Source organism: Kogia breviceps, chromosome 7 (assembly GCF_026419965.1).
Source record: "Kogia breviceps isolate mKogBre1 chromosome 7, mKogBre1 haplotype 1, whole genome shotgun sequence".
NCBI lineage: Eukaryota > Metazoa > Chordata > Mammalia > Artiodactyla > Physeteridae > Kogia > Kogia breviceps.
The window spans coordinates 24,513,128-24,525,227 of NC_081316.1; the positions used below are offsets into that span (position 1 = coordinate 24,513,128).

General features: G+C 41.8%; 1 protein-coding gene across 1 annotated transcript in view; it reads right to left on the reverse strand.

The window, feature by feature from the left end:
• Window positions 1-9,324, reverse strand: part of CAT (catalase) — a 39,578-nt gene extending 30,254 nt beyond the window's left edge. The window contains exon 1 of the mRNA XM_059069727.2: window positions 9,141-9,324. Coding sequence (XP_058925710.1) covers window positions 9,141-9,206 — 66 coding nt within the window. The 5' untranslated portion in view covers window positions 9,207-9,324. The remainder of the gene's footprint in view (window positions 1-9,140) is intronic.
• Window positions 9,325-12,100: the final 2,776 nt, after the last annotated feature.

Here is a 12,100-nt window from a genome sequence, read left to right on the forward strand (position 1 = left end):
GAGCCACTCTTACCAGTTAGGGTGGTGGGAACCCTCCAGAAAGCCAAGGTCCAGATGCCAGCCAAGGGTCAACCTTGCCAATAGGCCTTTCTAAGGGCAGCAGTCTCAAGCCTGCATGGAAACTCTTTTCTGCACAGAGACAATCTGGGAAACTGATCGTGCTGCTTGGAAATGTGAGGATGTGAGGTATTACTGTTCGTTTTGTAGATGTGACCACAGTATTATTTTTTAAAGTCTTATCTTTTAGAGATACATCCTAAAATATTCACAGATAAAATGATACAATGCCTGCTATTTGCTTCAAAAATGGGGTCGGGGGGAGTTGGTGGGATAGAAATTCATTATTGAAGCTGAGAGACAAGGCACTTGGAGGTTCACTAAACTATCCTCCCTATTCAGTTCTGGTTTGAAATGTTCCACAATATAAAGTTTGGGGTTTGTTTTTTTTTTTTTTTTCCATGAAGAATCAAAGAGAAATGTCTAAGAAAAGAAACGAGGGAGAAATTGAAACAAGGGAGAGAAACAGGGGGCTGCATCATACGTGAGTAGTAGCTCTGAGCAGGCAAATTCAGCACTGTACTCAAAATATACAACAGACCAGGTGATGAACGCTGGCTCCTGCCCAGAGAGGGGCTTACTGTCACCAGAAGCAGTGGAAAACCCTAACTTCCATGTAGGCCATTGACTCCTCAACTCTGGATTAAGGCTCATGTGCTTTTCATTTTCAGCATCAGAGAGTGACTCACCTTAATACCACATCACACTGAGGGGCTTTTCTAGCACAAAATCAGTCAACTGACAACACTGAGAAATTTTTCTGACTTCCTGAAAGACTGAAAACTACGCTTTCTGGGCTCTAAGTGGACACTTCATCACTGGGATACACTTCATTTTGTAAGTTGACTTCATCATGGTTAAGCCACTAAGGGCCTCAGTATAAGTCAAGACCAGTTGGTCATTCTAAGCTCAAGAGGTTAGAATGAGTTTTCATTCTACTTTACTAATTGCCAAAGTTATTCTATACCGTCTGCCTGGAGAACTGCCAATCAGTAAAATACTAAGTAATACATAATGGAAAAAGTGAAATCCAATAAATGTAAGAAAAAATCAAACTGCGTTTTTCATCAAGAACCAAATGGGTCCTGTTGGTGCTAAACAAAGTATATACTAAAGTATCACTGAAGTGACAACAGGCCATCTCAGCAGTGTGCTAACTGCTATGGGATACGGCCTTAGGCTGACAACGATACACTGCTCAAGGAACAATAGGATCTCACAGGCTTAAGTGGCGCTGGGAAAACTGGACAGCTGCGCGTAAAAGAATGAAATTAGAACACCCCCTAACACCATACACAAAAATAAACAAACGGATTAAAGTCCTAAATGTAAGACCGGACACTGTAAAACTCTTAGAGGAAAACATAGGAAGAACACTCTGACATAAATCACAGCAAGATCTTTTTTGACCTGCCTCCTAGAGTAATGGAAATAAAAACAAAAATAAACAAATAGGACCTAATGAAACTTAAAAGCTTTTGCACAACCAACGAAACCATAAACAAGACAAAAAGACAACCCACAGAATGGGAGAAAATATTTGCAAATGAAACAACAGATAAGGGATTAATCTCCAAAATATATAAACAGCTCATGAAGCTCAATATTAAAAAAACAACCCAATCAAAAAATAAGCAGAAGACCTAAATAGACATTTCTCCACAGAAGACATACAGATGGCCAAGAGGCACATGAAAAGCATCTCAGCATCACTAATTATTAGAGGAATGCAAATCAAAATGCATTTGATGCAATGAGGTATCACCTCACATTGGTTAGAATGGGTATCATCAGAAAATCTAGAAACAACAAATGCTGGAGAGGGTGTGGAGAAAAGGGAACCCTCTTGCACTGTTGGTGGGAATGTAAATTGATACAGCCACTATGGGGAACAGTATGCAGGTTCCTTAAAAAACTAAAAATAGAATTATCATATGACCCAGCAATCCCACTACTGGGCATATATCCAGATAAAACCATAATTCAAAAACACATGCGGGGGCTTCCCTGGTGGCGCAGCGGTTGAGAATCCGCCTGCCGATGCAGGGGACACGGGTTCGTGCCCTGGTCCGGGAAGATCCCACATGCCGCGGAGCAACTAAGCCCGTGAGCCATGGCCGCTAGGCCTGCGCGGCCGGAGCCTGTGTTCCGCAATGGGAGAGGCCACAACAGTGAGAGGCCCGCATACCGCTAAAAAAAAAAAAAAAAAAACACATGCACCCCAATGTTCACTGCAGCACTATTTACAATAGCCAGGTCATGGAAGCAACTTAAATGCCCACTGACAGACGAATGGCTAAAGAAGATGTGGTACATATATACAGTGGAATATTCCTCAGCCATAAAAAGGAATGAAACTGGGTCATTTGTAGAGACGTGGATGGACCTAGAGACCATCATACAGAGTGAAGTGAGTCAGAAAGAGAAAAACAAATATCGTACATTAACACATATATGTGGAATCTAGAATAATGGTACAGATGAACCAGTTTGCAAGGCAGAAACAGAGACACAGATGTAGAGAACAAACATATGGACACCAAGGGAGAAAGTGGAGGGGGTGTGGTGGGATGAATTGGGAGATTGGGATTGACATATATACACTAATATGTATAAAACAGATAACTAATAAGAACCTACCCTATAAAAAAATAAATAAAATTAAATTTAAAAGATCTCACGGGCAAGCAAAGAACTGCCTGTCCTTGAACTTCATGGGAGCAAGAGGAGCAAATGCCTGAAGAAAATTAAAAATGATTCCAAGGATTCCAGGGAAGAAAACTAGTGGGTAGTGTTTTTTGTTTTTTAATTAATTAATTTATTTATTTATGGTTCATTGGGTCTTCCTTGCTGCGCATAGGCTATCTCTAGTTGTGGCGAGCGGGGGCTCCTCTTCGTTGTGGTGCACGGGCTTCTCATTGTGGTGGCTTCTCTTGTTGCGGAGCACAGGCTCTAGGCATGCGGGCTTCAGTAGTTGTGGCAAGGGGGCTCAGTAGTTGTGGCTCGCGGGCTCTAGAGTGCAGGCTCAGTAGTTGTGGCACACAGGTTTAGTTGTTCCGCGACATGTAGGATCTTCCTGGACCAGGGCTTGAACCTGTATTCCCTGCATTGGCAGGCAGATTCTTAACCACTGCGCCGCTAGGGAAGTCCCTAGTGGGTAGTTTATTTTGTTTTGTTGGGGGTTTTTTGGTAGATATTAATCCAATGTTATCAGCAATCACTTCTTTTTAAAGTAGGTCTGGATGGGCTCCATTGACTGTGCTTTTTAAAAACTTTTTATTGAAATATAGTTGATTTACAATATTGTGTTAGTTTCAGGTATACAGTAAAGTGATTCAGATATATATATATATATATATATATATATATATATATATATATATTTAGATTCCTTTCCACTATAGGTTATTACAAGATATTGAGTATAGCTCCCTATGCTATACAGTATACAGTAGGTCCTTGTGGGTTATCTCTTTTATTTATAGTAGTGTGTATATCTTAATCCCAAACTCCTAATTTATCCCTCCCCCCACCCACCCACTTTCCCCTTTGTTAACCATAAATTTTCTTTCTATGTCTGTGAGTCTATTTCTGTTTTCTAAATAAGTTCATTTGTATCATTTTCTTAGATTCTAGTGGATAGTTTTAATTCCAGAAAAAACTAAAAAGTTGCCTTCTACAAGGAAGATAAATAAATGTCAGGCTTCAAGGTCACATGGTTGGATGGCTGAGCAGAGATTGACTGAACACACTTCCTCCCTCACTCAAATGGGAAATGTTTGTTTTTCCAGCAAGGCTCTTTTGTATTATTTTTTTCTAAGAGGAAACGTGTCACAGTAGTTGCTAATATTTTTCTCCTCTCTTCTTGGTGAGTTGTCCACGTTTCCAGCAAGATATGGTTAAAATACACTGCTACTGGTTTTCCATAATTAGCAAACAATTAGAATAATCCCACCAAGAAAAAAACCTTGAAAATACACAGAATAACTACTGCAAAAGAGGTTTTCTCCGTCTTGAAACTAACTTTACTAAATAAATCTGATAGCACTGGGAATTGCTCTGGTCCTTCAATTTTTCAAAAAAGTAGGGAATAAGAGGAGAGAAAGGCTCAAAAAATGAAGGACAACTGATCCACAAATATAAAAGATTTTGTTACTCTTTGTAGTAGAAACTACAGTAGTCATAGTACCAGAAAGACAATGAAGAACAAAAGTGAGAAAATAAACAAAAATAAATATTTGCTTGTTTTATGTTTTGCAATCAGCCTCTCTTTTCTTACCAGGAAAAAAATACAGAGTGGTCTAGATGTTGGCTAAAAGAAGTAAAAGCGTAGAAATTTTAGTTCAACTTCTCCTAATGTCCATCTGTCTCTCTCTCTTTCTGCCATACTATGTCCCACTCCTAGGTAGTTGCCACCAGAAATGAAAGCACATGTGCACAAGAAGCTACTGAGTCACCCCTTCTCCAGGCTAAATGTTAGCAGTGTAACATCAATGCAGTTATTATCAAGTTACCCTAAAAAATACATAAACCCTCAAAGGCTCTGTCTTATGACTCATTGACAGGAATGAATGGGATAAGACCCAACCTCTCTCCCAAGTAATAAGGGAACTGTTAAAAAAAAAAAAGGTTCCCTTGAAATGCTCAAATTCTCCAGTTTTTAAGGGATCAGAGGCTACCAAGTACCCTAAGTATCCCAAAGGAAGAGCCAATGGCATTTTAAGCAATGAACAACAAAGTTCCCATCTAAGTTCCATTCAGAGTGACTGGAAATACATGGAGAACCACCTCCCTCCCCTCAATGTATTTTGACAGAAAGAAAAATAAAGTTTTCAAGAAGATCCAAGTCATACCTATGAACATATTTGATTCATTCATTGCTCGCTTATTAAAGTTCACAAAGGTCCCAATTCACTTGTCAGCAACAAAATATTCCCACAAGGAGAGACACCCAAAAATTTGCTTTCATGCTGGCTGACACGGGTCCTAAAGAAGGGGACACCCAGCTTGACATTCAGCATCTAGTTCTTGAGGACTCTGTCCTCTGTCCTGCTGTCTCTACAGCAGGGTGCCCTCCAACAGTTGTTCCATAACTTAAAGCTCTCACAATCCAGGAAAAATAAAAACAAATTGGGGGGTGGAAGGCAGGATACTGACACAGAGCTGCCCACTTATAAAAAAAAAAAAATTTGCCAAGCAAGTGGAGATTTTTTTAAAAATTACCACCCTTTACTGTCATAATTTTCTAACAGAAAGAATATTTTAAAGTCAGAAGGTTAAAAGGACATACCCTTTTAAAAGAGATTATGTCTGTTTGCCCATCACCACATCACAAGAAAAGGGCTAGAGGGATTGTCACCACATGGAATGTATGTCTGGATACAATGTAGTAGGATTGGCTACCTAGGCACAGAGGTAGACTATGTTTCCCAGCTTCCCTCACAGTAGGTGTAGCCATGTGACAGGGTGCTAGACAATGGAATGTGAGTAGAAGTGACCTACACCACTTACAGCCTGGCCTCTAAACCTGCCTCATACTCTCCTCCATGCTCTTAACCTTCTGTGACTAGACAGTGAGCTCGAGGGCAACATTAAGGAACCATGTGTTGACAACGGGGAGTCCTCCTTCAGCCTGTAGCCCTCGATAACTGTGGGCCGCAGAGTACTCACTACCCCCTCTTCAACCTCAAACCACTTTGGCTAATCATGTAAGAGAGAAATAAACTTCTACTATGTTTATGCCATTATACACTTTGGGAGGTATAATATTATAACAGCACCTGGCCCATACATGACTGTACTTAAAATATGGGCTATGAATTAAGGATAATAAGACAAACAATCCCATGCTTTAAAGGACAAAAGATTTGAACAGATACATCAAAGAAATATATACCAGTGGTCAAATAAGCATATGAAAAGATGCTCAGCATCACTGGTCATCAGAGCAATGCAAATACCACTTCCTACCCACTAGAATGGCTTAAATTAAAAGAATGACAATACCAAAAGATGGCAGGATGTGGAGCAACTGGAACTCTCAAACTCAGTTGATGGAACTGTAAAATGGTACAACTGCATCGGAAAAAGGCTTACGAGTTTCTCACAAGACATTCAATCACCTTATTCACTTCCCCAGCAATTCTACTCATAGGTATGTTTTAAGAGAAATAAAAGCATATGTGTACAAAAAGATTTATATAAGATTCTTTATAGAACCTTTATTCATAACAGCCACACACTGGGAATAGCCCAGGTGCCCAGCAACCAGATAAACATGTGGTGGTCTAATCATACAATGGAATATTACTCAGCAATATAAAGAACCATGGATACATGCAATGATGTGAATGAATTCTAAAACATTTTTTAAAATCTTACAACATATTTGCTGAATGAAAGCAGCATTACACAAAAAGTAGATAAATCGATGGTTAAAAAAGAAAATCAACATGGTTGCCTGGGGCAAGACTGCAGGGGTTGCAGGAAAAGACTGGAAACAGCATGAGGGAACATTCCAGGGTAATGAGAATCTTCGGTACCTTAATAAAGGAACCTGATGCACAGGTGTTTATATTTATCAAAAAGCACAGAATGGGGCTTCCCTGGTGGCGCAGTGGTTGAGAGTCCGCCTGCCGATGCAGGGGACGCAGGTTCGTGCCCCGGTCCGGGAAGATCCCACATGCCGCGGAGCGGCTGGGCCCGTGAGCCATGGCCGCTGAGCCTGCGCGTCCGGAGCCTGTGCTCCGCAACGGGAGAGGCCACGACAGTGAGAGGCCCGCGTACCGCAAAAAAAAAAAAAAAAAAAAAAAAAAAAAAAGCACAGAATGGTGCACTTAATATTTGTATATTTCCTTGTATATAAATTTTGCCTTAAAAACATAAATAAGCACTGAATTCTATTAATTTGCATACTTTGTATTTAGGGGTCAAGTCTGCTGATGTCTACAACTTACTCTGAAATGCACCTCCAAAAAACAGGTTAAAACGGATGTATGAAGGGATAGACAGATGGAATAACATGTAATAAAAAATATACAGCAAAAAAAAATGTGGTGGATATATGGGCATACACTACACAATTCTTCCCACTTTTCTGAATGTTTGAAAATTTTCAAAAGAAAGCACTGGAAAATTACAAAGGCCATGTGACATATGCAAAATTCCATTTGGTGGGGGGACCCTCAAAGAAATTAGCAGTTATCACTCACAGCAGCTCAAGTAAGGAACAAGACATCAATGTGACTGCCAATCAGGACAATGTAAACAGTGCATTGAGATGCATGGGAAGAGAAGACAGCAGTATTTCAACTAGAAGTACCCAAATTATAGATGTGCTCTGCGAGCCAGCTGTTTCTCACATGGCTGCCCACGTAGGGTAAATCACCAGCAAGGTCATAATGACTTAACAACAGTTCATGATTCTCCCAAACAGTGAAGAGGCAAGCTAGTCTCAGGGGAGTCCTTTAAAGAGAATAAATTTTGTTTTATGAAAAACTCACTACATTGTCCATATTTTTTTCAGTTCACCCAGTATTCATGAAAACCTCCATGTGAACCAGGATGCAGCAACCACTGGGTATGCAGAGAGTCCTGGCCCCAAGAAGCTGAGTTCTAATCTCGACCCTGCCACTAACTAGCCGCTTGTCCTTGACTGATAAGATGCTAAGTCTCTCTGGGTCACTTTGACTAAGAACTCATGAAAAACTAAATACCCTAGTAGCATGTAAGGAACAAAATGAGAAATTTTCCAGGCTCTTAGAAGAGAATGGCAGCCTTCTCACAAACAGGGAACTATAAGGCAATCCATGGGAACTCAGCATTAATACTAGTTCATTAACACTAACCTGATTTTAAGAAAGAGCGCTAGACAGAACAAGGAAAGCATGACTCTAGTCCTCTCTCTGCCATTAACCAGCCACCATGGGAAATGGGCAAGTCCCTCAGACTCTCTGGACCAATTCGACAAAAGAAGACTCAAAACAGAAGTGCAAAAACGAACACAGTATTGTGAAGCAATTATACACCAATAAAGATCTATTTTAAAAAAATAATAAATGCTCTCATCCCATCCAACCTCCTCAGAGATGCTCTTTAAGGCTCTGCACCTCAGGGTACAGGCCAGGAATGCCTGGCCCACCACTGGCCCAACACCACTGGGCTGAAATCCTACTCATCTTTAAAGCGCTTGTTCAGACGTCACCTGCTTTGAGAAGCCTGCCAGCCCAGACGGTCACTCCTTTTACACTCTGCAGATAACCTATATTAGCGCCCTCACCACATTGGATGGTAACCATTTGTTTATCTATCTTGTCTCCCAGACTGGACTTGGAGCTTCTGTGTGGTGCAATTCTGGCCTCATTGGAATTTGTACCACTCACCCACTGTTCCTAGCACATGCTAGCACTCAAAGCATAAGTGTAAATAAGTGCATTAATTAATCACTAAGGTCACTTCTAGCTCTAAAATGCTAGACTTGATGTTTTCAAGTGCAAAAGAAATCATAGGTGTAAAAATGTTTTTATTTAGTCGTTTAATGCTGTGTGTACGGTGCTGGGGACGTCGACATGATAAAACACGGTCCCTGTCCCCATGGTACCCCACAAATATTAAAGCTGGTAGTCACTGTTTGAGCAAGGGCAAAGCTACAGCCTGTTCCGACTTCCCCCCTCACTTCCTTTCTTGCAGCTGCAGCTCTCTGCCTCTTTCCCCATGAGCCTTCACTCCTGCCTCAAGCTGCGACCTCTGTCCCAGCTGGCAAAAGCGCAAAATTATAAGCCAACCACCCGCGACCTGCGGCCCACGACAAATCCTGCAGGCCCGCAGCCCAGCACGCCAGAATCCTCTCTCCTCCTGCCTGCGAATGTAAGACCTAACAGCAGCGCGCGCGCGCACGCGCACGCGCACACACGCACACACACAACACACACACACACACACAACACACACACACACACACAAACACACACACACACACACACACACACCCCGCACGCGCACACACACCGCCCGTGATCTGTATTACAGCCCTACCGAACCGCCGCGCTGGACCGTAGGGCTGGCTCAGAGAGCGCAGGGTGTACCTGCACGGCCCGCTGCTCCTTCCAGAGCTTCATCTGGTCGCTAGCTGGATCCCGGTTGTCCGCCATGGCGTCTGGCGCTGCAGAACGCTGCAGGGTACCTCTACTCTCGCGTCTCCAGCCCCGCAGCTAAAATTGGCGACTTCAGACTCCGCCCCTCAGCGCCGGCCCTTGTCCCGCTCCCCTTGGCGGGACCGCTTCCTGATTGGCCTCTCGAGCGCCAGGCGGGATGGGATTGGAAACCAAATAGGGGCGGGGCTGGGACTCTTGGAGGGGAGAGGTTGGGGAGGGGTTGGAAAAGGTTGGGAGCCCCGCAGCTTAGGCCCCCTAACCTCGGGATTAAGGAACCTAGGGCAGGGGCCCCGAGTACCAGGATGTGACTCTCTCCTCGGTTTATCAGCATCCTTCAGGGTGCCCTGGGACGCCGCGGTTGATGGACTGCTAGTTTTGTTGAGGGAACGCTTAGGTCCTGCTTGGTGCGGCTTTAAACTCTGTAAATATGTTCTCAGCTCTTAAAAAAAAAAAAAGAAAACGAAATCCTGGGTTGAGTTCATCTGTGCAAAATGAAGCTTTATCATGTTCTAATGTTAATATTGTTTACAACTGAAGGATTGATGGAATTTGGAATAAATGCAAACACTGATTCTGCATTTAAGTATGACCAGTGATCACACTCTCAAATGTTGCGTTATTTTTCCTTTTCACAGATTATGCACGGAAAGACGTGTCTTTTTAAAAAACACAGAAAAGCAAAATATTGGCAAGTTCTAAATGATCTTAATAGTCTAAAATACATAGGAAGAAAATTCAACCTTTTAGACTCCCTTTTTGGTTCAGAAGCGCCCCATTTTTGAGTGTCTACTATGTGCTAGACACTGCTGATGGTTGCCAGACTGTATCACTTAATCTTCACAACAAAAAGACATTAAAGATCAATGAAGTCTCCCCATCATGACAGTATAAACAAGCATCAAGAGGTTGGCTTGCTCCTGATGTAGAATAATTAACTAAGATGTTCAAACCCACTATTTATTAGTAGAAATACTGGCATAGAGTTTAGAAAATCTCTTCAGTAAGTTAATGGGGCTGATTTTTGAGGTGTTCGAGCAGTGCATTTTAATAAGTGAAATAGCAGAATATATTTTGTGATATTCCGGAAGAAAATTGCTCAAGAGTTCAAAGATGCAAACAAGTTCTATGACTTATTCTATGAAAATATCTTCAGTTGGTGTTTTACTCATGTCAAGATGCTTAATTAGATGAAGTGTGAAAGGAGGACTTGCTTGTCCCCAGCTAGAGAGATTGTCTGTCTACAAAGTTGGAGACAATTGCCTTGGCATAATAAAGCTAGGGAAAAAATGGGACTCGTAGACCTCAACAGAGATCTGTACTCCTACAACTTCTCATCCTGAGGCCACATCATAGATTTTTCTTCCACTATGTGAACCTCCCACTCATAGGGCATCACACTTATTCTTCAGATCTTCCCTTCCCTCAGTTGTTTCCATTCTTGTGTGGTCAGGGATTGCCTTATTCCAGACAGGCTGTCACTCTTTTCTTTTACTTCTGGGTTCATATCACTTTTTATGCTTGAGCTTGTCTTTGAAATGTTAGCATACTGTTAGGTCTCTAGTTCAGTCACATTTGTATGAAAAAGGATTTTTGTGAATAGAACTGGAAATCTAACCACTGTTTATAACATTATTTGCATGAGAATAAGTCTTTCAAGTTTAAATTAAGTGAAAGGAGCTAGGGAGGGCTACCAAAACTTTTTGCCAAGTCACATTACGATTACCAGACCTATTAGAAAACCCTAAAGTAAGAAATAAAAACACAGTGCCCATAGACAACTTTCAAGTATTCAATAATGTACATGATTTCTCCAGTGGTTCTGTGTAAATCTCATCTCCTGTACCCACTGATGCATATGGTTCCTTATTTTAAAGGCCCTTTGTTTCCTGGGCCTCAGCTACTCAGCAGTAGGACTTTTGATTCTTTCTAGTTTTCACCATGAGTTGAATCAAATGCAATTCCCTCTCCAGATCATCACTTAACTTATCTGCTTCTCTTGAAAAGTAGGCATTTTTTTGTTTGCCCCTCCAGATCCACTCTCCACCCTTCTCAATCCTAATCTGTACTCCAGGAATCTTGATTTTTATCATCCACTTGGCCCCATGATACCCTGCCTTTTTGTTGAGTTCAGCCAACGGTGGGCCGGCATGAGATGGGAACTTAGGAGGAGAGAGGGGCCAAAGTATTCATTACATCAGCTCCAAAGATGGATTTACCACGAAGTTAATGAAGCTTAAATTTTAGAGTTCCTCACCTACACACGTTCCTTCCAAACTTCTGGGAGGTGTCCTCACAATGTGCTTACGTGCAATGTGTTTTCATAAAATTAGAGTGAGATATTTAACCATGATTGAATATGACCTCAGTCTCTTTTGATTCTGAATCCCCCTCCATCATACTACCTCTCTTATCAGGCGTCATTGGAGTGACTGTAGTTATTTTTGGCATTCTGTTAAGGAGACATTGAGCTGGAGATTCATTTAGTTGGGTTTAGTGGAATACAATTAAGTGACTTGCAGTCTCTTCCATGTATAGTTAGTTATTATTCATAAAGTTTCACAGGCTAGAGAGTGGCAGAGTTATGTCTGACTCTGATACCAACTATCTGTGTGGCCTTTTCTCTGGTGAGCCTCACTGAGCCTTTGATTACTCTATCTAAAGGCACAGTAGCCCATCCTCAGCCTCTTGCCAACGTTTGACACTCTTCTCACCTCCCCTGTCAAAGTCCAGCACACTTTGTTGTCTTGTCACTTGGTCTTTATCTCCCACCACTGCCCTATCTGTACTCCACACTCCACTAAGCTAAGATTCTTGACTTTGCTGGACCTTGCACTGCTCATATTCTTCCCTTGGCCAGAAATGGTCTTCCCTAATCACACTTGCTTAGGTTT